This window comes from Procambarus clarkii, chromosome 83, assembly GCF_040958095.1.
Source record: "Procambarus clarkii isolate CNS0578487 chromosome 83, FALCON_Pclarkii_2.0, whole genome shotgun sequence".
NCBI lineage: Eukaryota > Metazoa > Arthropoda > Malacostraca > Decapoda > Cambaridae > Procambarus > Procambarus clarkii.
Genome location: NC_091232.1, coordinates 14,119,744 through 14,147,687, shown reverse-complemented (window position 1 = coordinate 14,147,687; position 27,944 = coordinate 14,119,744). Strand labels below are relative to the sequence as shown.

The following is a 27,944-nucleotide window of genomic DNA, read 5'->3' as shown; positions in this document are numbered from 1 at the left end:
TCTTCCTAAGTGGACCTTATTGAATCGCACCTAAGCATCTTCTTAGGGCGCACTTAGGAACCTTCGTAGCAAACCAACTTACGAAGAAATACACAGAGCTTCCTGAATCGGTTAGGACCCATTTAGATTATGCAGTTCAGTTTTGGTCGCCGTACTATAGAATGGATACAAATTCACTAGAACACGTCCAGCATAGGATGACAAAGTTAGTCCCGCAAATTAGAAACCTCTCATACGAAGAAAGATTGACAAAGCTTAAATTGCATTAGCTGGAAAGGCGAAGAGTTAGGGGTGACATGATAGAGGTGTTTACTGGTTCGGTAACAGGATTGTTGATTTGTGGAACCATTTACCGCGTAAAGTGGAGGTGGGGTCCGTTAATTGTTTAAAGCGTGGGGTGAACAATACGCTATGCGTATTAGTGGCTTTAGGTATTGTATGCACTAGCTCTATAAATCCAACATTATGTTTGTAACACATCATCTATGTATGTACTTTTCCCGAATAAAAATTTGAATTTTGAATTTGACATGTATGTGGGTGGGATATTGCGTGGTTATAAATAGGAGATGCCTCGTATGGGCCAATAGGCTTTCTGCAGTTATCTTTAGTCATATGTTCTTATGTATTAGGTGATAGGAAACGTGCCGAAGCTATACATGCCAAAACTGTTAAATATTAAAATCCAGCTGGAAAAACTCCTCACGGTAAATAGGAACAGCCTCGTATAGGCCAATAGGCCTTCTGCAGTTACCTTAATTCTTATGTTCTTATATAACATAATGATGTTATATAAGAATATAAGGTTCAGGTTCATGATACAGGTTCAGGAGCTTGTACACCAATTGATTGACAGCTGAGGGGCGGGACCAAATATCAAAATCAAAAATCAAAATCAGAATCAAAATGTTTATTCAGGTAAAGTACATACATACAAGGTGAGATACAAACATTGATGGATTTATTGATAGAGCTAGTATATACAAAGCCTAAAGCCACTATTACGCAAAGCGTTTCGGGCAGAAATAGTCGAAGCTCAGCCCCGTAAGCACAACTAGGCGAGTCCATTGGCATGACCATTAGGGTGTGCGCCATCTATATTTTGACAGCAGCACTACACATTAACCCCGCGTTATTCTATATCCAATACATGAGTGTTATGGTCAGTTGCTAGTCTATATATGTTTCTGGACAAAGTAAGTGATGTGAGGCTTGTTGCGGGCCAAGATCCGTAGTAACTGTTTGAATTGTGTTGGAAGAGGATGTGTAGGCCAGTGTGGTAGACTAGCGGGTAAGTAGCGAGTCTTGTAGCTTTTTAAAGCGCGTCTTTGTAATTCATTTGTGCTAATAACCAATTTTAGGCGGCTTAGTTAGGTTTTGTTTGAGATTTATTTAATGGGTATCGCTAGTAATATAAAGGGGGAGAGTGAAATTGTGTAGATAAAAGTAAATTACCTGTGTAAGCTACATACGGTTTGAAGACGCTTAATCTGATTGTTTTGAGCTTTTAAAAAGCATCTTCAGCAGAGGCCGGCCCTTTAATTACGCCTAACGTGCGGCTGGAGTTTTAAAGTGTACTTCTCAGTTAAGGACAAAGACAAAAGGTCGTGTATCGAATAGATTAGGGAAAGTTTGAGGTCTATCTAAAACTGTCAGAAGTGATAACGGAGATAACAACTACGTTTTTATTCTGTATTTACTAAACATTATCAGCCGAACAAGACTTTGGGAGTACAGGTTGGATAATTCAGCAGTTATCCAGGGAGGATGATAGTTTATTTAAACAAATGGTAACTCTAGTCTGATAGTTTTTGCCAGGGTGCTTAATAAAAGGGCAGCTTTGATAGGTTTATCACTTATTAGTTGGGCAGTACTAGACGTGTGAAGGTACTAATGTGGTACCAGTTTCAAAGGAAAACGAAAATTTTGATTTTTTTAAATTCTAAGGTTACCTGGTCAACCAGCCTGTGACTCATACGTCAGGCTGCGAGCAGCCAAGTCGAACAGCCTGGTTGATCAGTCCAGCAACCAGGAGGCCTGGTCGACGACCGGGCCGCGGGGACGCTAAGCCCCGGAAGCACATCAAGGTAAGGTTTAATTTCCTTATCAAATTAACGGCCAATTAGCTTAGTCTATTGTGGGAAGTTGCTTTAATTGTAAAACTACAAATATTTGTATTCCTCTTGGAAAAATCATACATAAATTGCATAGTTCTACTATTAGCTGTTAATGATAACACTTGCATAGTTGATGAAATAGTGATAAGGTATGTGATGTGTACCATGACTTTAGCAAAACTTTTTTTGATAGTGCCAATGGAAAAAAATGATGGGCTCAAAATATTGGGTGGTGTATGAAGTTTAGAGCATTGCTATACCAAAGTGGTTAGTATAAATGGTGTTAAAGGAAATATTGTTGGTGCCTCAAGGCTATTCTGGGACCTCGGTTGAAGATGTTGGAGCAGGAATAATTGCAGAATTGCAAAATAAAAATCGGGAAAGAAATACTTATATCACTTAGAGGATGGTTTTGAAATGGTATAAATGCCAGATGCAGTCTAATGCTGACAAATACAAGGTTTTTAGGCTAGGAAATGATAGTACAGATAAGAGCTAGATGGTGTGGATTACAAGAGGGACCAGAGTTTGATAAAAAATGCATAAATGTTCATAATTGGGGCAAATGGGACAGTGATTTGTCAAAGCACTAGTAATAAAATACCTGGTATTCTCCAGGTATCTTGCTCTTGTTAAGCCCCATTTAGGTGATGCAGTTCTGGTTGGCACGCTATAGAACGGCTATAAAATAATGCATTCAACGTAGGACGAGTTAACCCCACAAATTGGAAAAGTGTTGTATGAAAAGATTGAAAAGGCATAAATGCATGCCTCTAAAATGGCAAAATTAGTGACATGATAGGTGTAAAAGTGGACAAATGGACATAAGGGAATATTAATTAGGTATTAAGAGTATGCACAAGACGACCCCGAAACAAAGGGTACGAATTGGATAGTTTAGCTTTAGGAAAGACCTGGGTAAATACTAGTTCGACAAAAGGGTTTTGGTTGAACAAATTAACGCGTAACAAGTGGGATCCCTAGATAAATCCACAAGGGCCGTGATGAGGCTTGTAACCTGCGTCAAAGAGCATCACTCTGCTTTAAGACTGAGCACATGGTAAAATCTTTTACCATGTCGTAGCTCAATCGATTAAGGCAGCGTCTGGTATGCTCTCGGACGCAAGTTAGAATCCTCGTCACGGCCCTTGTGGATTTGTTCATGTAATGCATCACGTTGATTTGTGATCCCTAGATAGTTTCAAGCGTAGGTAAATTGTTCAGTATAAGTGGGTGGATATAAGTAGCTGCATTGTATGGGCCAACAGCCCTTCTGAAGTTGCCTTCATTCTTATGTTCTAACCTGCTTAGGCCTAGTTTTAATCGGAAGCTAATATGGCTATTAACTAGAAAGTTAATTAAAATATTTCAATAGTGAAAGCCAAAGTTGATAACAATGTATACTGTTGACTGAAGTTAAATAGGTGTTGCATCACCGTACCAAAGCTTTAATCTTGGTAATCTAGTTTACAGCACTCCTTTCTTATAGAACGACGGCTGAAACATCGGGAAGAAACGGAAGAGACCAATATTAACAAGACCTCGTCGTGGATAGTCGTTAAGGACAGGGGTCTTGAAGACCTTGACAAAGCTGCCTACAGACGCCCAAAGGACAGCAAATTCATTTGCCGTGTTCGACGAAGTGTTGTGGTGAGCCTGCAGTTCACTAGAAATCGGCGAGGAGCGGCGAAGCGCAGACCCCTCAGGCTGCTCAGAAAGTTAAGGAGGTACCAACGCGAATTTTGGATGTGGGAGATTCCCAGGTGAGGTATTTACAGAACGTTTTGTGCCAGAGATAGGGGGAACAGATTAAGGGTTTGCAATCCGGGAGCTGGAATTGGTGATTTTGTTGGAAACATGAATGATATTATGACGGGAAATGGGAACAAACCCATTATTTGTATTAGTGCAGGGGGTAATGATGTTGGAAGAGTTAGGAGTGAGGAACTAATAGATTCACAGCCATTGAATTAGTTAGGAGTAAGGGAGAAATCCTGATATGTCCCTTTGTTCAAAGAAAGGGAGTGGGTAATGAATGGATGTTGAGGCCACTTGGTGTCACTTGCTGGCTAGAAAGATATTGCAAATCAAATGAAATGTTTCATGGACAACTGGAAACGCTTCTGTGGAAGAAATGAAAAGTATGCTCGTGATGGGGTGCATCTATCGAGGGCTGGGGTTGTTGCAAACTCGTTGGAACCAGTGGTTAGGTGTTTGTTTGGGTTTAAACTGTTAGTAGTGTTATGGAAATTGATTTGGAGGAAGGAGGTAATAAAAGTATGTTCGTGGGAGAAAACAATTGGCAAAATGATCGGGGAAAGAAAAGGGCCTCGATAACAATTCACTTAGGGTATATTGCACTAACAGTAAGTCTAAGAAATAAAATTAACGCATTAAATGCTCTTGTCTGCACAGAAAAGTTATTGCACATGCCGAAAAATGGATGAATGTAGAAAATAGAAGACTATTAGCTGAACATAAAATAAATGGATTTAAACTATATCAGATATATTAGACGAGGGGGAGTAGCCATGTTTGTTGGACAATTTGAAATGTAGTTTCAGAGGGAATAAAAACTGAGCCACCCGCAAACTATTTGGATAGAATTAAAAGAAAGCAATTATAATAGTAGTTATATATAGGCCACACAATTTAGACAGAATGGAAGCAAAGCATCTATGGGATGAAATATCTAGAGCATCTAGATCTAATAGTATTTGTCATGGGTGACTTTAACTTTAGTGGAATAAATTGGTTGAACAAAACGGAATAGTGAAGCAGAAGATTTTCTAGAATTAATTGAATGTTTTCTTACGCAACACATTAAGGAACCAACGCGGGAAAATATTTTAGATTTAGTGTTAACAGGGAAACTCAAATTAATGGCATCGAAATAGGGAGTGAGCTAGGGAACAGTGATCAGAGAAGTCAGATTTAGCATGGAATGGCATAGACCTGTAGGAGAAAATTCTGTTAAAGTGCCAGATTTTCGAAAAGCTGATTTTAATAGCCTAAGAAATTTTTTGGGTCAAATAGATTGGGAAGTCTTGGGTATGGGGTGTGGGTCGGTCTTGGAGAGACCTGAACCCAGCAATAGGTGACGTAAAAGGGGATTTCGATGTAGATTTAATATATAACTTGTTTAAGAATATTCTAAACAAAGCACAAGAATGTAGTATACCATACAAATTGAATAGATCAAATACTAATGACCCAAAGTGGATAACAAAGAATTTAAAGAACCTTATAGGTAAAGAGAGCTTGGTACAAAAGGATTAAGCATGGGAAGTCGGTTTAGAACAAGAATTCATAAAACTGGTTAGAAATGTTAGAGATTAGGAAAGCAAAAAGAAACTATGAAGTTCGCATAGCAGAGCAAGTAAAGTAAAATCCTAAAGGGTTTTTTCAGTTATATCGAACTAAGACTAGGGAAAGGATAGGTCCATTAAAAACTGACAAGTCAAAGGACAATGACAGATTAGTATTTTTAACAAATATTTTCTATTTACTAAAGATTACTAAATTGCCTTCTGGTGTCCATTTGAAAACTGATCCACTTTGTGTTTAAAGGTTTTGAGTGATTTTCATTTCTTTGGTCCTGCATAAATTTACTCAAAATATTCCTAAAATTTGCAATTTTTGTTTGTCTTTAATTAAATTGCATTTGCAGGTGGTAAATTGTTTCGGCTGCTACAGCTCTCCAGCCCAAGTTGACTGGCTAGTCTTTTACTGCCTCCCAACATGTTAGCGAGGTCCTGAGCTGATGTACCCTATGGCGAAGAGTGAGGCACTAGTTTCCTGAAGTAATGTATAGCATGAGATGGCACCTATTCTAAACGGCAGCCGGCACCAACTCTGGCCGACGTTGGAGCGGACAAGACCCAGATCCTGTGGGGAGGAAAAGTCGACACTAAACAGTAAAAGGTACAGATAATCTGACCCCCCCCCCCCTTTGGCAGTTTCTCGGGTACCCCCGTCTTTTCCATTTCCTTATTTTGTAAAGCTTTATCTTAAACGGCAGCAAAGCTTGGCACTCGTGGCTTTAGTGGGACTGTTCCATTGGATTGTAACTGTGGGTGGGTGGGTGGGTGGGGGGGGGAAAGCATCTCTAGTTTTGTTCTGCATTGTAGTCTCTCTTTAAACCATTTTAATTATTGTTCTTGACAGTTTTGCAAACTTATAGATTTTCAGTGTGAAGAAATTGGTACCATCCTGTCTGACTTGCAATGTACCGTTTTTATTAATAGCAGTTTCATAAAGAATGACTTATTGGCTGGTATTAAATATCATCCAAAGCAGATAAAATCGGTAAAGTGTCCCTGCCTTGGTATGATTAGTTGGGCGAATGAGTGTTGTATAACTGCTTTCTAAAGTGTAAACTTTTATTTTCAGGGTGTTGGTTTTTCTCACTGAAGCTACCACTCGTGCAATTTTGATTGGTGATTGTGACTTAGTCCTCCTCGTGATCTACGGCAAGGTAATATTTTTAGCATTTATATTATGCTGCACATGTTAAGCTTTAGTTTTAAATTAGCTTGTCTTCAAATTACACGTGTTGATGACCATTTTTGTATGGGCTTCATACCCTTCACTTTAACATGAATTAACATCCTCAAGTCAGCCCAAAAAAATAGAATATATGGTTCTGCGACGTTTAGTAATTTGTAAGACCTTTTCACTATTTTTAAACTATTGGTTTTTATCCATTGTAAGTTATTAAATGTGCTTTAACTTACCAGTAGTGTGGTAGGTTTGGAAAGCTTTAAAAAATCCATGTATCCAGAGTTGCTGGAGCTCCTATATTAGGAGCTTAATTTGCAAAGTAAATTTGCATGATAGCCTTGCTTATATAATTTTGGGGGAACCAACACTTTAAATATTTAATGGAAATGGTGACTGAATCCTACTTTAGATACCAAAAAGTAACCAGAGCAAAGTACTTACAAAAGTAGGCAATTGTTCCATTAAATTTAGATAAAATTAATCAGTTTGGTAGTTCCAGGGAGATTTGTGTAGTCAGTCAGTCTTTACTATTGTGAAATGTAGTTTTATTAATTATGCCAATGCTACTTTTTATATTAAGTCTTTACACCTGTTTCCTAAGATTGACAGCATGAGGTGAATCTTCCAGCTTCGGTCTTGGGAAGTTGTAAATAATTAGGTAATATAACTTTTATTTAAAGGAAAATGAAATTAAAGTGTAGCATAGGCTTGTATCTCCATTGGGAGAGTTGTCAAACCCATAGATATTTCCTTGTCAAAATACTTTAAAGGTTACAAGTTGTGCCTATTGTAATTTAGCATTAACGTATTGCCAGTCTTAAAGGGCATGACAACGATTAGGTTTATAGTCTAGTATCTTGGCATAGACAACAAAATTGATTCTTACTAAAATACTAAATTGTATAATTATCAATTAACATTGATGCACAATGAATGTGGTACTGCAGTTTAATAATTATGGTCCACAATTTTGTTAAAAATTTGAGTGAATATTTCCAGAAAGTTGATTGTGGCCATACCCGTTGTAGTAGTAAAGACAAACGTTCAAATTGCTCTTCTTGATGTAACCCCCAAGCTGTAGGCTGCTGTTATTTTAAGAGGTAATCTTATTTTACTTATGGAAAACTGGCCACTGTAATGATTAATCTCTACTCGATATACAGGCTCAATAGTCTCTGTAGTAAATATACTCTATTGTCAATGAAGTACACAAGTCTTAGGTGATCCATTGGCTGAGGAAAATCAAAGTTCACTGAAATTTATTGAGGTAAAATCCAACAAGGGATGAGGTAGCTAAGGCAGTTCATAACTTGTTCTTATTGGTAGTCCAGTAATTTTTTAGCTAGTATGTTGCATAATAAAAATTAAATGGTTGTTAAAATGTTCATTGCACACACCATAATGGCCGTCAGATGTTAAATGTCAGACTAAGGGGTGAGATTAGTGGTAAATGTGACATTGATCAGTGCATTGTTACTAGATTCTTGACCCCCTCCCCGCTCAGCTCGTTGTCGCCGTGTGGGGGCTTCGTGGGCGGCTGCCGGAGTGTGATGCTCCTTCGGACAGTCCTCAGTCCTTTTCTAGCCTTGTGCTCCTGCTGCCGTCCTCTCCAATTCTGCTGGGCACCTTTTCCTTTTCCTTCTGTTTCGTTTTTCTCCCCCCTCTTCTCCTATCTGCTTGCCGTTTCCTGCCGACCTTTTGCTCGTTCTGGTTCTTCCATGGACTTCTTCTATTTTGACGCCCGGGTGCTTGAGGAGGCATACTCATGCACCCGTAGAACTGCAGTACCCGACGTCGAGAGCGAGGGGAACCTTTTATTGTCAATCCCCACTTCGTCACTGAACCCGATCTCGACGGACTGTCGGTTTCTTAAGGTGGCGTTTGTGGGGCGTATACTCACGACGCACCCCTAGGAGGCCCCGACAAGATCGGCGATTGCTTCTTGTTGGGTGTCCTGCCTCTAATTGTGGCTCCATGGTGGGTGTGGGGGCACATTCGTGAGTGAATTTTTCTTTTCGTCACGATGAAAACCCCTGTTTCGGCTGCTTCTGGCTTCCCTTCTCAGGCTCGTGGGGTGGGCGACCAAGCCCCCGAGTCGGTCCGTATTGGAAGACTGGGCTCTGTAGCCTCCGCTGCATTGGGCCCCGTCCTTGCTCCTCCTTTGGCCTCTCTGACTCCTTCCCCTGGCTCCCTTCCCTCCTCTGTGGTTGGGTCGAGCCCCAAGCCCCCAGTGGTGACTACCTCGTCCCCTGGCGTGGCTCCTTCTCTAGTTGTAACTACTGCGCCTTTTAACCCCTCTCTCTGGGGGTTCTCACCGCCGTCTTCGTCACGGCCGCCCTCGCTCGATTCCTTCCAGTTCTGCTACCTATCAAGCCTTGTTTGGTCCCGCTTCGTGGGCCAAATATTTTGATCTCCTCCCTCTTGATTCTGCGCCTCCTGACGATTTCTCCCTCCATCGACATCTCATTGATTCCGTGGATGCCTCCATTACTTTCAACCCCACTCGTCTCGGTACACGTGTCGTTGCTGCTCCTTCTCAGGATGCTGCTTCCCGCTTGGCTGCCTTATCCTGCCTTGGCGAGACCCCCGTTCGGGTCTCGAAGAACGTTCAGTTGAATGCCAGTGTTGGCACTATTTTGCTCCCGCCCCCATGTTGCGACCGGTGTTCGGGACCTACGCGACTGCCACGACGATATTCGACATGTCCTCGCTGCCCAGGGCCATTCTATTCTCCAGGTGGACACGTTTACTCGTCCCCCTCGTGGTAGTCGCCGTCAACCCCTCCGGGTTGTGAAGATTACCTTTGATGGTAGGACCCTTCCACCCTCTGTCATTCTTGCTGGTGCCAGGTGCTCTGTCCAGGAGTACATTCCTTCTCCTCGGCTCTGCAACAAGTGCTGGAGGTTTGGGCATGGTGCCCTCCGCTGCTCCGGGACTGTCTCTCTCTGTCCTTTGTGTGGTGGCGAAGGTCACTCTAAGTCGGAGTGCGCTTCTCCCCAGGCTCGTTGCCTCAACTGCGGTGAGGCCCATCCTACCTTCTCCCGTGCGTGTGTCCATTACAAGCTTGAGGCAGCCGTCCTCAACTTGAAGCACCGGGAGCGTTTATCTTTTCCTGAGGCGAGGCGCCAGGTTCGCCGGCTCCCGCCTTATGCTAATATCTCTTATGCTCGCGTGTTGCGCTCTTCCTCTCCTCGTCCTTCCCGCCTTCCTCAGACTCACAACCGTTTCCAGGCCTTGGACCCTGATGCGCCCACTGCCCCCTCCTCTGTCCCTTTGGGTTCTTTCCCGAAGGATCCTCCTCCTGGTCCTCTGTCTGAGGTTCCCCTTCCTTCTACCCGGTCTGTCGTGTCTTCTGTGTCTTCTTCCTCGTCCCCCTCCGATCCTCCTTCCCATCCTCTTCCTCCATCTATCGGCTCTCCCCGCCGCCTGTCGGTGCGGGCGGATGTCCATCGCTCTCCTAACGGCCGTCGTGTGTGCTCTCGTTCGGCTTCTGTTGAGACACTGGAATCCGTTGCCCGGTACGTAGTTGCTGGGACACCGGTCTCTTTAAGTCAGAAGCGTAAGCCTGGCTCCTCTCCTTCCTCTTCCCCGGCGGGTAAGAAGGCTTCGCTTTCTTCCTCAGCTCCTCCTTCTGGCTCTGTTGCTCCTTCCCCTCCCGTTTCAGTGCTTGCGCCCCCTGTTCCTGCTATGGAGGTTTCTTTGGCCCCTGCTTCCCTTTCGGTTGCTGCTCTTGCTGGGGTGCGCTCCTCTTTCTACTCCCCCTCTTCCTGCTGCTGTCCTTGACTGCTCCTCTCCGTTGTCTCCTCCTCCTCCTCCTCCTTCGGACCCTGCCCGCCCACCTCTGATCTGTTCTCCCGTTTCCTTCCCTCCGTCTTTGCTCAGTTTACCCATGCCCCCTAACCCTGACTTTGCTGACCCTGATCCCGACCCTGATATTCTTTAACGTGCTCTGTTGGTCTTTCGCCTTTGTTTCTTCCTTGTTCTCTGTTTTTGTCCTTTCTCTTCTCGTCGTTGTCCATTCTTCAATGGAACGTTCGAGGTTATTATGCCAATTTCCTCGAACTCCAACTTCTGGTTTCGCGGTTTTCGCCCCTTTGTGTCTGTCTCCAGGAGCCGATGCTTGGTGCTCGTCCTGGTCGTTTTCGTGGCTATTCCTTTCTCCCCCCCCCCCCCCCAGCCATTGCTGGGGCTTCTAATTCTTCTGCTCTCTTGATTCGGGCTGATGTTCCCTTTGTTCCTTTACTTTTTCCTTCGCCTCTCCATTGTTCTGCTGCTCGTATCTTTGTGGGGAAATGGTACACAGTTTGTTCCATTTATCTCCCCCCGAGTGTCCCGCTCTCTCTTCCTGATTTGAAACGCCACCTAGACTCCTTGCCGGAGCCTGTGCTCCTGCTGGGTGACTTCAATTGTCGTCATTCTCTTTGGGGTGACGTTCTGACGAATACCCGGGGTCGCCTCCTTGAGCCGTTTCTCTTCTTCCCTGTCTCTTCTGAATTCTGGTGAGCCCACTCATTTGGACTCTCGAACTCGCACCCTTTCTTGTCTTGATCTTTCTCTCTGCTCTTCTTCTCTTTACTTAGATTTCACATGGCAGGTTCTTGATGACCTCCATGGAAGTGATCATTTCCCCATCCTTGTTTCCTTTTTCTCTTTTCGCCCTTCCCTCTCTTTCCCTAGGTGGCAGTTTGCTAAGGCGGACTGGACCCTATTTTCCCTCAGTGCTACTCTCTCTGACCTCTCCCTTCTGCCCCTCTCTCGCGCTCTCCTCCTTTTTCATGACACTGTCTTCGACGCTGCCCTCCGCTCTATTCCTCGCTCTTCCTCTCGGGGTCCACGGAAGTGCGTTCCCTGGTGGAATGCGGACTGTGCTCGGGCTGTCCGCTGTAAGCGTGCAGCCTGGAAGAAGCACCGCCGTAGGCAGACGCCCGATTCTTTTCTTTTCTTTCGGAAAGCGAGTGCGGTGGCCCGTAGGGCCATCCGTACGGCTAAACGTGAATGTTGGGCATCTTATGTCTCGACAATTACGTCCGAAACCCCTCTGGCCCAGATCTGGAAGCGTATCCGCAAGATAGCGGGTAAGTTCGTTCCCGATGTTTCCCCGGTCCTTCACCTCCATGATACTCTTGTGGCGGACCCGTTGCAGGTCGCTTCCGAACTGGGTTCCCACTTTTCTTCCGTTAGCTCTGGTCTTCATCTTCCCCAATCTTTCCTTCTTCGTAAACCTGTCCTTGAGTCTCGTCCTTTAGATTTCTGCACGCATCTTCAGCTTCCCTATAATGATCCCTTCTCTCTCTGAACTTCGTTCTGCCCTGGCCCTCTGCGGTTCTACGGCGGCGGGCTCCGATGGTATTCATTATGAGATGCTTCGCCATCTCCCTCCGAGCACGTCTCGGTATTTACTGAGTCTGTATAATCGGATCTGGGAGTCGTCGTCAGTCCCTGAGGACTGGCTCGATGCCGTTGTCCTCCCTGTTCGCAAACCGGGGTCTCTGGGTACTTCCCCTAAGGACTTTCGCCCTATTGCTCTCACAAGTTGTGTCTGCAAACTCTTTGAACGTATGGTTAACGTTCGTCTGATGTGGTTCCTGGAACACCATCACCACCTCTCCCCTTCTCAATTTGGTTTCCGCAAGTGCCGCAGCACGACAGATGTCCTGGTGAACTTGGAGGTCTATATTCGTACTGCTTTTGCTGCGAAGACCTCCGTTGTTGCCGTCCTTTTTGACCTAGAAAAGGCTTACGACACCACTTGGCGTTATCATATCCTATCTCAACTTCATTCTTTTGGCCTTCGTGGTCATCTCCCTCTCTTTCTCCGCAGCTTCCTCTCTCGTCGTTCCTTTCGGGTGCGCCTTGGTACCGCTCTCTCTCCCTCTTTTCAGCAATACGAAGGTGTGCCCCAGGGTAGTGTTCTGAGCACTACTCTTTTTCTGGTTGCCCTCAATGGTCTTCTTTCCTCTCTTCCTTCTGGTGTCTTCTCCGCTCTCTATGTCGATGATCTTACCCTTTGTTGTCAGGGTGTTGATTCGCCTCTCCTTCAACGCCGGCTTCAACTTGCGATTGATGCCGTGTCGTCTTGGGCCACAGGTCATGGCTTAAAGTTCTCTACTTCTAAGACTTGTGCCATGACTTTTACGCGGAAACGGGTTGTTCTTCGTCCCTCTTTGTCACTTTATGGTCATCCCCTTGAATACAAAGATTCCGCGAAGCTTTTGGGGTTATTCCTTGACACTCGTTTGTCTTGGTCTCCCCATATCTCTTACCTCCGTGTTGAGTGCTCTAAGTCCCTTACCCTCCTTCGGGTCTTGTCCCATACTTCTTGGGGGGCAGATAGGCGCACTCTCCTTGCTTTACATTCCTCTCTCGTCCTGTCTAAGCTCGATTATGGTTGCCCTGCTTACTCGTCTGCTTCTCCTTCTACTCTTCGCCGTCTTGATGCTTTGCACCATACTGGGTTGCGCCTCAGTTCTGGTGCCTTTCGTTCGACTCCCGTCCTTAGCTTGTATGTTGACACTGGCTTCCTGTCTCTCCAGGACTGCCGTGATCGCTACTGTCTTCGCTATCTTGCGCGGTCCTTGCAACATCCTTCCTCTCGCCTCTGTCGTGCTTTAACTTTTACCCCTCCTGCGGTTCCTGTTCCTCTTCACCACCTCCCTCTTTCTGTCCGGTTATCTCGCCTACAGGATTCTCTTTCCGTTCGTATTTCTGATGTTTCTCCTCGTGTTGTTCCTTCTTTGCCCCCGTGGAGGGTCCCTCTTCCGCGGTTTTGTACATCCTTGACTCGTATCACTAAAGCTTTTACCCCTCCTACAGTTCTAAAACGCCTTTTCCTCGAGCACGTGGCGAGGCCCACCCTACATTCTCTCGCACGTGTATCGACTCAAAGCTTGAAGTAGTCCTTAACTTGAAACACCAGGATCATTTGACTTTTCCCGAGGCAAGACAAGGTTTGCAGTGTCCACCCCTTCACTGGCGTATCTTATGCTCGCACGTTGTTCTACCTCTTGTCCTTCTCACCTTTGTCCCACAACCATTTCTAGGCCTTGGACCCGAACATGACCACCACCTTCCCTGTTCCTTTATGTCCTGGGTCGGAAGGTATCTCTCGTGAATCTCCTTCTGGATTCCCCCCTTTCCTTTTCCTACCCTGTCTGCCAAGTCGGTTTTCCCCTATCCTTCCTGTCCCTCCCCACTACCTCTTGGCCCTCCACGTCGCCTGTCTGTCCAGGCTGATGTCCATCATCCTCCCAGCAATCTTGATGTTGTTCACTCCCTTTCTTCACTTAAGACCCTAGTCAGTCGGCCAGTACGATGTTACTGGAACACCTGTCCGTCAGAAACGTAAGCCTGGCTCCTCTCCATCCTCCTCCCCCTGCGGGTATGAAAAGAGACGGCATTCCTTTCTTCCTCGCCCCCTAACTATTGCTTACTCCCCATTTTATTGGTTGGGGCCCCCCTGTCCCTAATGTGGAAGTTTCTTTTGGCCCCATTCCCTCTTGGTTGCTGACCTAGTTTCTACCCCCTATCCTCCTGGCCTTGACAGCTCCCCCTCCTCCCTGAACCCTGTCAATCTGCCTCTGGTGTCCTGCTCTTTTTTCCCTACATTCTTACTAAGTTAACCCATGGCCCGCTGAACTTTATTCTGATCTTTAGCTTTTTTAATATGCTGTGTTATTTACCTTTGTTTCTTTATTCTGTTGCTGTCCTTTTATTTTTTTGATGTCAATTCTTCAATGTAATATTTATGGGTTTTATGCTAACTCCCATGAACTCCAACTTCTGTTTAGGTTTCACCACTTTGTCTCTGGGAGCATATGCTTGGTGCTCGTCGTGATAACTGTCGTGGTTATTCCTTTCTTCCCCCTTCTCCTCCCTCCCCCCCCCCCTTGATCTTGCTGGGCCCATAACTATATTGGTCTCTTGATTCGTACTGATAATCCCTTTGTCCTACTGTTTCCATGTCCTATCCATTATTTTGCTGGCCATGTTTTTGAGTAAAATGTAGTCTGTTAAATTTTTTCCCCCAAATGTCCCTCTTTCCCTTCCTGATGTCAGGGACCTCCTGGACTCCTTAACAGAGCTGGTGTTCCTGTTGGGTTATTTAAACTGTCGACATACCCTTTGGGGTGATGTTGACACACCCGAGGCGGCCTTCTCGAACCATTCGTTCTCTTCCCTGAATTCTGGTGAGCCCACCCCATGTGGACTGTGACTCTCACTTTCCTGTCTTGATCTTTCTCTGATCGTCTCTGTACTTGGATATCTCGTGGAGGGTTCATAACCTCCACAAGTGACCATTTCACCATCCTTGTTTTCCCTTGTCTTTTCACCCTCCCCTCTCCTTCCCTAGGTGGCAGTTTGCCAAAGCTGATTAGAACCTATTCACCCTCCGTGCTACTATGACCTCCTTACTACCTCTTCCTTGCACCCTCCTCGTTTTCATTAGTCTTCGATGTTACCCTCTATTCCTTGCTCTACCTCCGAGGGCACACGGAAGTGCGTTCCCTGTACTGCGGATTGCTAGGGTTGTCGGCTGTAAATGTGCAGCCTGGAAAAGACTGACGCTGGCAGATGGCTGATTCTTATATTTTGTTTCAGAAAGTGCAGTGGCCTGTTGGACCACCTGGACAGCGAGGCGCGAGAGTTGGAAGTGTTTCCACCATTACGTCAGATACTCCTCTGCTGCAGATTTGGAAGATTTGCAATATTGTGGGTAAGCTCATTCCCTATGACTAGCAGGTTCTTCACCTCTGTGGTACTCTGGTGGTGGAGCCAGTGCAGGTCACAACCGAACTGGGTTCTCACTTGTTAGCGGTGGTTCTAATCTTCAATTTTTCCTTAAACACGTTCTTGAATCTCGTGCCTTAAACTTCCACACTCGGTGGTACTACATAGCCTTCCCGGTTTGGTGGGTTTTATAAATTTTTACTAAATGAGGTTTAAGTACTTTATAAGTGGCAACAAATGGCAAATACATTTAGATCTGTGTACAGTTTGCTTATCTATTTAAAATTAAATCCCATTTGATCCGCAAGCAAGAGTGATTTGGCATGAATCCTGGGCGAGTAACTGTATCATCTGTTTAACGGTGTAAAATTGGTACCTAGTTAAATTTTTAGTGTTCTGGGGTAACATGGAATAAAGTTATTGGCCTAAATGGTACGCATGCTTGTGGCTGTTATTATAGTCCCGTGGGTTGGTTGATGTTGTCGTCGTTGATCCTTCTCTATGGACAACTCGACCCACAACTCGGTAGAGTGCTTATACTAGATCACCCTTGGCGCTTCTGGCTCTTGGAGAGGGGCTCGGCATCACACGTTTAAGGGATGCGGCTCCAACACTTAGCCTCGTTGTCACGTGCACACCCACTCGAGCCGCTGCGACTCCCCACTCTCTCCTTATGAGATATGACCTCCTCAATCCCCTATGACTTACTAGTATTACCTTCTACCCTGTCCACAGCAGTGGTTCTTGGTTCTTTCTCTCTCTCCCCTTGTTTACTACCTCCTGGGAAGCCTCACTAGGACAAGGGCAAACACCAGCAAATTGGGATACATTTACTGGACAAAGCACATACACGATACATACACACATATAATAATAATGAATCCTATACTCTATAATATTACAATCAGGTTGCACTCCAACACCATCAGAACTCTATCATCAGCTTATCAAGTGGTATCCTATCTTCTGATTCACCACCTGATACTATCAACCTCATAAAGTTGATAAAGTCTACATACACTGTTGCACTATCAACAGGAGAAATATATATATCTTTAAATGTGTACAAAGAAAATCGGCATTTGAATGCAATAACATATCAGTATAAATGTTCATTGATCCACAACAATGATCAATCGATCACTATCAGTCCTAGAACACATACATTTGTATGTAATTCATCCTACGACTGTAACTCTAAACTTCAGTATAAAACACTCCTTGACATAAGAATGCAAACAGTCACTCGCCTCTCACTGCGTCTTGCACGCTAATGACAACCAAACACTATCAACTCCCTACAAGTAATCCACCAGAACTTCCCTTCCACCTCTGGAAGGTCACTACCCTGATATCTTCAGGTTCTTCTGGGCTTAACTACCAGGATCCTCTGCAGCTCCTCCAGGCTGCTACCATGAAGTTTTCCTTGAGAAACTATGGTGCTCTACTACTTCTGCTAGGTTCCTCCACAGCTCTCTTGGCTGCTACACCATGAAGTTTCCTCGAGCAACTATGGTGCTTCACCACTTCTACAGAAGCACGTGACACTCCTCTTCACTACTTCTCCTCACAGCTCGAGGTCCTCTGCTCCACTACCTTGGCGTCTCATCAACTACTTCATCTAGGCTGGCTTCGAAGTTCTCAGCAACTTCTTCCCCAAAGACAAACCTGCAACCCATCGACACTGCAATAAAATGTTCCCCTTTAATACATAAAAATAATCACAATATGTTTGCCTCAAACCTCTATCTGTTCTCTACATACAGTGAGAGTGGACTCCCCCGTTTTGGGCGGGTCCATACTCCACCTCGCCCGGCGGCAGTCCTCACTCACTCAGGGAGGGACCTCCGCCGTCGGGAGCTTTCAGTCACCTGCCAGCGCTCAGAGGGGACGGACGTCGCTCCGTGTTCCTCCCTCTCCACTCTCTTATTTCAGGCCTTCTGCTTTATTACAACATGTCTAATTTATCAATAAACATTGCTACTGTCGCTGGGCACACGACCAACTACAAGCAATCGCTATGAACTGGCGTATATCGTGCTTACCACAGACTGCCTGGTCGAGGGCACTCCTCCCTCTGACAAAGCTTGGTCAAGGCACTGCCGCGGCCCACAAAAATGCGTCTGGGCGGTTCAATCAACACTCCTCGTCGCCCACGACTTGAGACCACACGTCCCCAGCTCGATTCCACAGCTGGTACGTCTGCACACTTCTCTTCTCTTAGAGATATATCACTAGGGGTTCCCTTCTGACGCGAGCTCAACGGAGCGCGGTTTTCCCCTGCGATGTCTGGCCTCAAGTGAGGTCAAAGCCCCTCCAGAAGCGAGCCTCACGCCTCCAGCAAAATGTTCACATCTCCTAGCCAGTCATTTATCTGTTTCCTTCTTCACTGCCCATAATCTTAAATTGTTATATATATCCAAGCAACTTTACATATGGGTTATCACCTCAATATTTGCTAGACCTTCTAATCAGGGCAGGCTTGCTAGAATAATTCTCAAAGGGAAGACTCGTTTTTCGGCTACCTGGGATCATAACACTGTACAAGAATGAAAGATCTGTCGTATTTTTTTTTTTTTTTTTTTTGACGTAAATAGCAACAACTCTTAAGTTTGCTTGGCATGTTTCAAATAAATGTTACCAGAGATATATGGGGGAGGGGAATCGTAAACTATAAATTTGAAATACAAATTTTGTAGCATATAAACCTTAAATGTGGACTTCAAAGTGCTTTATCTTCTAATTTATAAATTAGATGTGGGGGGAAGTAGATAATTTGTTAGTGTAACTTTAAAATGCCAAATATTTTAAAGTTAAACAAAATGAAATTGCTATGCAAAACCTTATTAACCATATTTAATGTTCCATTGACAGGTTGTAGAAGGTCCTTCCAACAACTTCAGGAACAGTTGCAGAACAATCGCTGGAAGTTAAATGCTACAGAAAGTAGCATAGTTGTCAGAATTAGAGGGCCAAAGTAAGTTCAGTTTAATAGGTAAAATGTGTTTACATGATTTTTACCTAAATATATCATTAAATTGTGAAGGGGCCTTGAAATTGGGTAAATTGAAACTAGTTTAAGGCCTTGACTAGTGGGTACTATATCCTAAAGTTAATTCTTGCAAGAATTGTGCGTTGAATAGAATAAATGGGACTTTAAATTTGTGCACTAACTGTTAAACGGCATAAATTTCAAGTTTAAAGATTTTATGAAATGTTTTATTTAAATCTTAATTTGTTTGCATGGTTCTTAATTATTTGGCTAGAAGTCATTCATTTATAAATTACACAAATCACAACGTGATATTTCTAATGCACAAGGGCTGTGATGAGGGGGTTCAAACTTATGTCGGAGGATCCCAGATGTGCTTTAAGACTGTGCCACAACATGGTAAAAGAATCCCAACTGGGAGGTCTACTGACATAATGGGTTTAATCAACGTTTGTAGCTTAAAAGGCTATGTTCATAAATTAAAGAATCATTTAATAATGGTATAGTACACAAATTAAATATTGAATGGTAACTGTACTTCAACTTAGTTTATTTATTTGAAGCTTAAATAGATATTGTCTTTCAGAATATTGATGGGAAAGTCTAACTTCAGCCCTGAGTTTGAAGGTGTTAATTGCTTGACATTCTGAATTAGGCGAGTGTGGTAGTGAACATTATAACTTAAACAATCACTCATTATGGCTCAAGATAATCTGAAATGATGCTTACATGTAGATAAAATAAATTGCCGAGATATTAGTGACTTTAATGTACTTATGGTTAGTCAAACTAAGTTTAATGTTTTTGCTTGATTAGCATTAAAGGAGAATTCTAACAATCTTAATTATAAGATTAAAGGAACCTGCATATGTAAAATGTTGTTTAACAAGCTAATTTGGGTAAATGTTTCAGGTGGTATGGAAGATTACAATGTTATCAAAGCATTGACTGGCTTCAGTGTGGTTGTTCTACTCTGCAAATCTACGAAAGTTGGTATGTGGAATTGTGTTTTAGCTATGTCAACTAATTAATTTACTTTTTCATCTAGTCCATTTATAGATGTGTACCAAAGTCCTACTGTTACAACCTGCAGGGATTGATGCAGTTTGTACTGATCCTACCCCATTTCATAGAAGGGGACCAGGCAGTCTTGCAGATTTCCCTGGCTTGGCTTTTTCAGAGCCCTGCTCTACTACCCATCCAATAGATGGACTAGAATTGCATAGGTGTAGGGACCCTTAACAATGTGCAAACATTGTTAATCACTACAGGGCTTGTTCACTGAAAGAGTGGATACATCCAGAGGTTTAGTGCCTGGAACATGATGTACATAGGCTTCACAAAGCTTATTTACATCATGTTGGGCACTAAACCAAAAGATGTGATGCACTCTTTCAGCCAACAAGTCCTGCCTCAAATGGAAGTAAAGGGTAGGCCTTGCTGAGCCTATCTTTAAAGATAGGCAGTTAGGGGTTTTGGTGCTTCTCGATAGGTGTTAGTGTTAATAAAATGAGTGTCCCTGTTTGATATACTTTATTTTTCCTTTACAGGTGGATGTTGTCCTTGGTACTCTGGGGTTTTCCCTGGCCTTTTGATGATCTTTGAGTCTTCAGTGGATTGAATCTAGGAGGAGCAGCTTCCCACAACCTGAAAGACAATAGTCAATATTAATGTTACACTGTAAACTATTAAATAAATATTCCAATGAAACTTTATACTGTACTTTATCCTGAAATTAGCAAAGATTCTATCATGCTGGAAATTACTGATTATTCCTGATGCAAAGAACTTGTGAAATTTATATTTCTAAAGTGAAAAACTAATTGCCATCACTAACTTCAGAGTTCTGCATTTAATATGCCAAACTGGATTAAGCTGATAAATCTAAACTAACATTACTAATTTGCAAAGTATCTTAATTTTACACTTGACTAAAATTAAACTTAAATGTAGTCCATACAATTGTTAAGGCTAAGCAACATCTAAACATTGAAAGATTAGTGGTAGTGTTGTAAAAAAAAATACGTTGACTTAAATGTCAAACTGAAACATCTATACAATATGGTTTTTCAACAATACCTTACTAAATGCCAGACCTGGAACACTGTGGTTCCAGTAATCAGAAGTTAATTATAATGGGCTAGATATTAAAACTTGATAGGAAAGTATGAAACTACCTATTGTCAAAAATAAAATCCAACTCTGAAAGTTCTAGTATAAGAAAAACAATATTAGACATGACCAGTCTGCCTTATTATTTCCTGGACTTTGATATGTCCTACCAAATATTTTGAATGAAAATTTCATTATTCACACCAGACATCCCATAACCACAAATGTTTCAAGCTGATGAATAGAAGTAATTAAGGATAGTAGTGTATTATACACTACCTGTAAAAAGTACCATAAACTGGAAGAGCCTTACAAACTAAAATTTATAATTACCACATGCCTAGAATTTAATCCAAACTTCAATGAACTCTCAGCCAAAATTACTAAAGTTAAAAGATGTTCATAAGTTTATCTAGATTTCAAATGTCACTCAAATCTTCGAAATAACCAAGCACAAAACTGTCAGATTAGTTTCACCTCGCATCTGCGAGGTGACAATCATTCAATGATCTTGTAATAACACATTGGTTTGTTAACAAACCTGGTCACTTTTTTGAGGAAATGGTAACCAGCTATTCAAACAAGACTTCTGGTACACATGTCACTTGCTTGCTAAAGCACCATATGAAAGAATAGGAGGGGAAAAACAGGCACAGAATCAATGGTAGAAACTCAATGGTAACAGTCAAATTAAAGCGTCCTAAACAGAAATGACTGGAAAATTTTGCGAGATTCATACCACAAGGGTCTAAACCTTATAAATCGATGACATCAAACGACAAGATTCATAGAGTAAAAAAAACCCAATGATATCGAGGCCTTACAGAGATCTACATGAACTCTAAAAATGGTTACAAGACTGACAAATTCTTCTTAATATACAAATAACATTGTTCTGGCTCACATGCAAGGTTTTACAATCCATATCACAACTACCACACTAACATTACAACGAAATAGAACGATGAAATAAGGACCGAGTATGAATCCATCATTCACCAAAAGTTGATGCAGTGAAAGGTAAGGTAATTATCAAAAGAAGGCACCAAACCGAGAAGGCTACATAGCACCCTCAAACTGCGAAATAATCAGAGGGCGCTAAATATCACCAAGAATGCCAATACGAGAACAGAACGCATAAGGCGAACGATATCAAAAGTATCCGATTCACCAACAATTCTATCCAGGGACAAGTGACCGCGAGGGGCAGTTGGAAAGCAAGACACACGCACATCCTGGAAGTCTGGACATTCAACAAGGATATGCACAACTGTAAGAGGGACAACGCAATTTGGACAATAAGGAGCAGGGTGGCGCTCCATTAAGTGACCATGAGTTCAGCGAGTATGGCCAATCAGCAACTTGCTAGAGCAGTTTCCCACCGACGGTTACGGTGGCAGGAGGAAGGACACACTACGTTTGAGAGTACGCAACTTGTTACCAACTACAGACGACCAACAACCCTGCCAATAGGAAAGGATGGAGGAATGAATAACAGGATAAAAGTCGGAGTAAGGAATACCTTTATGGGAGATGGGACAAGAACGGATAGCTTCCTTAGAGGCAGCATCCACATGCTCATTTAAAGAAACACCAATATGGCTGGGAACCAAGCAAAACTCTACCGATTTAAATGTACTAGAAATAAGAAACAGCCAATGTTGAATATCCATGACCACCGGATGCACAGGATTAAAGGACCCTACAGCCATGAGAGCACTACGAGAGTCAACTGCAATCACAAAGGAGGATTGACAATGAGAAAGCAAGAGACGGAGAGCATAGAGAACAGCATAAAGTTCTGCTGTGAAGACGCTAGCCTCCGAAAGGAGGCGACACATATAAGTGCGGTCAGGAAAAAAACAGTAGCCCACACCATCCGCAGACTTAGACCCCTCGGTGAAGATGGAAACAGAGTGGGAGTGCGAAGAAAAGTGCTCAAGGAAAAGGCGTTTCAGAACCCTAGGAGGGGTAAAAGCGTTAGTGATGCGGGTCAAGGACGTACAAAACTTTGGAAGGGGTACTCTCCACGGAGGCAAGGAACAATACGAGGAGAAACATTAGAAATACGAACAGAAAGCGAGATAACCGGACAGAAAGAGGGAGGCGATGAAGATGAACAGGAACCACAGGAGTCAATGTTAAAGCACGACAGAGGTGAGAGGAAGGATGTTGTAAGGACCACGCAAGATAGCGAAGATAGTAGCGATCACGGCGGTCCTGGAGAGAGAGAAAGCCAGTGTCAACATACAAACTGAGGGCGGGAGTTGAACGAAAGGCACCAGAGCTGTGTGGGGAAACTCCAGGCAGCTAATTTCTTTATTTAAATTGACTTTAATATGATAAAGTTATGTCTTATTTATTTTTCTAAGTAAGAATTAATTGAGTGGACAGTATATACTTGTAAACTGCCTGAAATTTTCTTACACACTAATGCGAGGGACAATTGGTAGCCTAAACCACTTTGTTATGGCTCCTTCTTAAACTACCAATTGTTTACCTTTTATTATTATAATATACCACATGTTGGGTATAAAAATTCGTAATTTCAAACTGCGAATACGTGCAGAGAGCCAGAATTTGGCTCCAAAATATGGCTCAGGCCTCGATATTGGGATGTTTGGGATATTTTAAAAACTGCAAAGGGGATTGGGACAAATAAGACCAAACGGCGCTTTCAGTACTTGGCATATGTTGGGTATAAAAAAGTCACAATTTCAAACTGCGAATACGTGCAGAGAGCCAGAATTTGGCTCCAAAATTTAGTTCAGGCCTCGAAATTGGGATATTTGGAATATTTTGAAAACTGCAGGGGAGTTTGTGCAAAATGTGACTCACTGCCACTTTCAGGACTTGGCATATGTTGGGTATAAAAAGTCGAAATTTCAAACTGCGAATACGTGCAGAGAGCCAGAATTTGGCTGCAAATTATGGCTCAGGGCTCGAAATTGGGATGTTTGGGATATTTTGAAAATTGCAGGGAGGTTTGGGACAAATGTGACCAAACGGCGCTTTCAGTACTTGGCATATGTTGGGTATGAAAAGTCGAAATTTCAAACTGCGAATACGTGCAGAGAGCCAGAATTTGGCTGCAAATTATGGTTCAGGCTTCGAAATTGGGATTTTTGGGATATTTCGTAAACTGCAGGGGAGTTTGTGCAATATGTGACTCACTGCCGCTTTCAGGACTTGGCATATGTTGGGTATAAAAAGTCGTAATTTCAAACTGCGAATATCTGCAGAGAGCTAGAATTTGGCTCTAAAATACGGCTCTGGCCTCGAAATTGGGAAGTTTGGGATATTTTGAAAACTACAGGGGGGTTTGGGACAAATATTACCAAACGCCGCTTACAGTACTTGGCATATGTTGGGCATAAAAAAGTAGCAATTTCAAACTGCGAATACGTGCAGAGAGCCAGAATTTGGCTCCAAAATATGGCCCAGGCCTCGAAATTGGGGTTTTTGGGATATTTTGAAACCTGCAGGGAGGTTTGGGACAAATGTGACCAAACGCCACTTTCAGTACTTCGCATATTTTGGGTATAAAAAAGTTGTAATTTCAAACTGCGAATACGTGCAGAGAGCCAGAATTTGGCTCCAAAATATGGCTCAGGCCTCGATATTGGGATGTTTGGGATATTTTGAAAACTGCAAAGGGGATTGGGACAAAAGTGACCAAACGCCGCTTTCAGTACCTGGCATATGTTGGGTATAAAAAAGTCACAATTTGAAACTGCGAATACGTGCAGAGAGCCAGAATTTGGCTCCAAAATTTAGTTCAGGCCCCGAAATTGGGATATTTGGAATATTTTGAAAACTGCAGGGGAGTTTGTGCAAAATGTGACTCACTGCCGCTTTCAGGGCTTGGCATATGTTGGGTATAAAAAGTCGAAATTTCAAACTGCGAATACGTGCAGAGAGCCAGAATTTGGCTGCAAATTATGGCTCAGGCTTCGAAATTGGGATTTTTGGGATATTTCGAAAACTGCAGGGGAGTTTGTGCAATATGTGACTCACTGCCGCTTTCAGGACTTGGCATATGTTGGGTATAAAAAGTCGTAATTTCAAACTGCGAATATCTGCAGAGAGCTAGAATTTGGCTCTAAAATACGGCTCTGGCCTCGAAATTGGGAAGTTTGGGATATTTTGAAAACTACAGGGGGGTTTGGGACAAATATTACCAAACGCCGCTTACAGTACTTGGCATATGTTGGGTATAAAAAAGTAGCAATTTCAAACTGCGAATACGTGCAGAGAGCCAGAATTGGGCTCCAAAATATGGCCCAGGCCTCGAAATTGGGGTTTTTGGGATATTTTGAAACCTGCAGGGAGGTTTGGGACAAATGTGACCAAACGCCACTTTCAGTACTTCGCATATTTTGGGTATAAAAAAGTTGTAATTTCAAACTGCGAATACGTGCAGAGAGCCAGAATTTGGCTCCAAAATATGGCTCAGGCCTCGATATTGGGATGTTTGGGATATTTTGAAAACTGCAAAGGGGATTGGGACAAAAGTGACCAAACGCCGCTTTCAGTACTTTTGGCATATGTTGGGTATAAAAAAGTCACAATTTGAAACTGCGAATACGTGCAGAGAGCCAGAATTTGGCTCCAAAATTTAGTTCAGGCCTCGAAATTGGGATATTTGGAATATTTTGAAAACTGCAGGGGAGTTTGTGCAAAATGTGACTCACTGCCGCTTTCAGGGCTTGGCATATGTTGGGTATAAAAAGTCGAAATTTCAAACTGCGAATACGTGCAGAGAGCCAGAATTTGGCTGCAAATTATGGCTCAGGCTTCGAAATTGGGATTTTTCGGATATTTCGAAAACTGCAGGGGAGTTTGTGCAATATGTGACTCACTGCCGCTTTCAGGACTTGGCATATGTTGGGTATAAAAAGTCGTAATTTCAAACTGCGAATATCTGCAGAGAGCTAGAATTTGGCTCTAAAATATGGCTCTGGCCTCGAAATTGGGAAGTTTGGGATATTTTGAAAACTACAGGGGGGTTTGGGACAAATATTACCAAACGCCGCTTTCAGTACTTGGCATATGTTGGGTACAAAAAGTCGTAATTTCAAACTGCGAATACGTGCACAGAGCCAGAATTTGCTCCAAAATATGGCTCAGGGCTCGAAATTGGGATGTTTAGGATATTTTGAAAACTGCGTGGGGGGATTCTGACAAATGTGACCAAACGCCGCTTTCAGTACTTGGCATATGGTGGGTATAAAAAGTCGTAATTTCAAAGTGCGAATACGTACAGAGAGCCAGAATTTGGCTCCAAAATATGGCTCAGGCCTCGAAATTGGGATATTTGAGATTTTTTGAAAACTGCAGGGAGGTTTGGGAAAAACGTGACCAAACGCCGCTTTCAGTACTTGGCATATGTTGGGTATGAAAAGTCATAATTTCAAACTGCGAAAATGTTCAGAGAGAAAGAATTTGGATCCAAAATATGGCTCAGGCATCGAAATTGGGATGTTTTGGATATTTTGAAAACTGCAAGGGAGTTTGTGTAAAATGTGACTTATTGCCGCTTTCAGTACTTGGGAAATGTAGGGTATAATAAGTCGTAATTTCAAACTGCGAATACGTGCAGAGAGCCAGAATTTGGCTCCAAAAGTTAGTTCAGTCCTCGAAACTGGGATATTTGGGATATTTTGAAAACTGCAGGGGATTTTGTGCAAAATGTGACTCACTGCCGCTTTCAGTACTTGGCATATATTGGGTATAAAAAGTCGTAATTTCAAACTGCGAATACGTGCAGAGAGCCAGAATTTGGCTCCAAAATATAGCTCAGGCCTCGAAATTGGGATGTTTGGGATATTTTGAAAAATGCAGGGAGGTTTGGGACAAATGTGACCAAACGCCGCTTTCAGTACTTGGCATATGTTGGGTATAAAAAGTCGTAATTTCAAACTGCGAATACGTGCAGAGAGCCAGAATTTAGCTCCAAAATATGGCTCAGGACTCGAAATTGGTATATTTGGGATATTTCGAAAACTGCAGGAGAGTTTGTGCAAAATGTGACTCACTGCCGCTTTCAGGACATGGCATATGTTGGGTATAAAAAGTCGTAATTTCAAACTGCGAATACGTGCAGAGAGTCAGAATTTGGCTCCAAAATATGGCTCAGGACTCGAAATTGGTATATTTGGGATATTTCGAAAACTGCAGGAGAGTTTGTGCAAAATGTGACTCACTGCCGCTTTCAGTACTTGGCATATATTGGGTATAAAAAGTCGTAATATCAAACTGCGAATACGTGCAGAGAGCCAGAACTTTACTCCAAAATATGGCTCAGGCCTCGAAATTTGGATATTTGGGATATTTTGAAAACTGCAGGGAGGTTTGGGACAAATGTGACCAAACGCCGCTTTCAGTACTTGGCATATGTTGGGTATAAAAAGTCGTAATTTCAAACTGCGAATACGTGCAGAGAGCCAGAATTTGGCTCCAAAATATGGCTCAGGCCTCGAAATTGGGATATTTGGGATATTCTGAAAACTGCAGGGAGGTTTGGGACAAATGTGACTAAACGCCGCTTTCAGTACTTGGCATATGTTGGGTTTAAAAAGTCGTAATTTCAAACTGCGAATACGTGCAGAGAGCCAGAATTTGGCTCCAAAGTTTGGTTCAGACCTCGAAATTGGGATATTTGGTATATTTTGAACACTGCGCGGGAGTTTGTGCAAAATATGACTCACTGCCGCTTTCAGGACTTGGCATATATTGGGTATAAAAAGTCATAATTTTAAACTGTGAATACGTGCAGAGAGCCAGAATTTGGCTCCAAAATAAGGCTCAGGCCTCGATATTGGGATTTTTGGGATATTTTGAAAACTGCAGGGAGGTTTGTTACAAATGTTACCAAACGCCGCTTTCAGTACTTCGCATATTTTGGGTATAAAAAAGTTGCAATTTCAAACTGCGAATACGTGCAAAGAGCCTTAATTTGGCTCCAAAATATGGCTCAGGCCTCGAAATTGGGATGTTTGGGATATTTTGAAAACTGCAGGGGAGTTTGTGCAAAATGTGACTCACTGCTGCTTTCAGGACAAAGCATATGTCGGGTATAAAAAGTCGTAATATCAAACTCCGAATACGTGCAGAGAGCCAGAATTTGGCTCCAAAATATGGCTCAGGCTTCGAAATTGGGATATTTAGGATATTTTGAAAATTGCAGGGAGGTTTGGGACAAATTTGACCAAACGCCGCTTTCAGTACTTGGCATATGTAGGGTATAAAAAGTCGTAATTTCAAACTGCGAATACGTGCAAAGAGTCAGAATTTGGCTCCAAAATATGGCTCAGGCCTCAAAATTGTGATATTTGGGATATTTCGAAAACTGCAGGGGAGTTTGTGCAAAATGTGACTCACTGCCGCTTTCAGTACTTGGCATATGTTGGGTATAAAAAGTCGTAATTTCAAAGGGCGAATACGTGCAGAGAGCCAGAATTTGGCTCCAAAATATGGCTCAGGCCTCGATA

General features: G+C 43.0%; 2 protein-coding genes across 6 annotated transcripts in view; one reads left to right on the top strand and one right to left on the bottom strand.

Annotated features, from left to right (window-relative positions):
• LOC138358398 (uncharacterized) overlaps positions 1-27,944 on the bottom strand; it is a 163,328-nt gene that overhangs the window by 24,967 nt on the left and 110,417 nt on the right. The gene's annotated exons all lie outside the window — the stretch shown is intronic.
• On the top strand, positions 1,247-20,049 carry LOC138358457 (uncharacterized). Of its 5 annotated transcripts, none has more exons than XM_069316437.1 (9): positions 1,251-1,291; positions 1,948-2,087; positions 3,607-3,844; positions 5,788-6,041; positions 6,510-6,594; positions 15,219-15,333; positions 18,222-18,324; positions 19,252-19,332; positions 19,890-20,049. In XM_069316437.1, exons 4-9 carry the CDS (start codon positions 5,938-5,940, stop codon positions 19,942-19,944), a joined length of 543 nt encoding a protein of 180 aa, XP_069172538.1. In that variant the 5' UTR covers positions 1,251-1,291; positions 1,948-2,087; positions 3,607-3,844; positions 5,788-5,937; the 3' UTR covers positions 19,945-20,049. The 5 variants fall into 5 exon arrangements, with proteins under 5 accessions (XP_069172539.1, XP_069172538.1, XP_069172535.1 ...); XM_069316434.1 differs by having other exon boundaries at positions 3,607-3,880; XM_069316439.1 differs by lacking the exons at positions 19,252-19,332; positions 19,890-20,049 and adding an exon at positions 18,926-19,239 and having other exon boundaries at positions 3,607-3,880.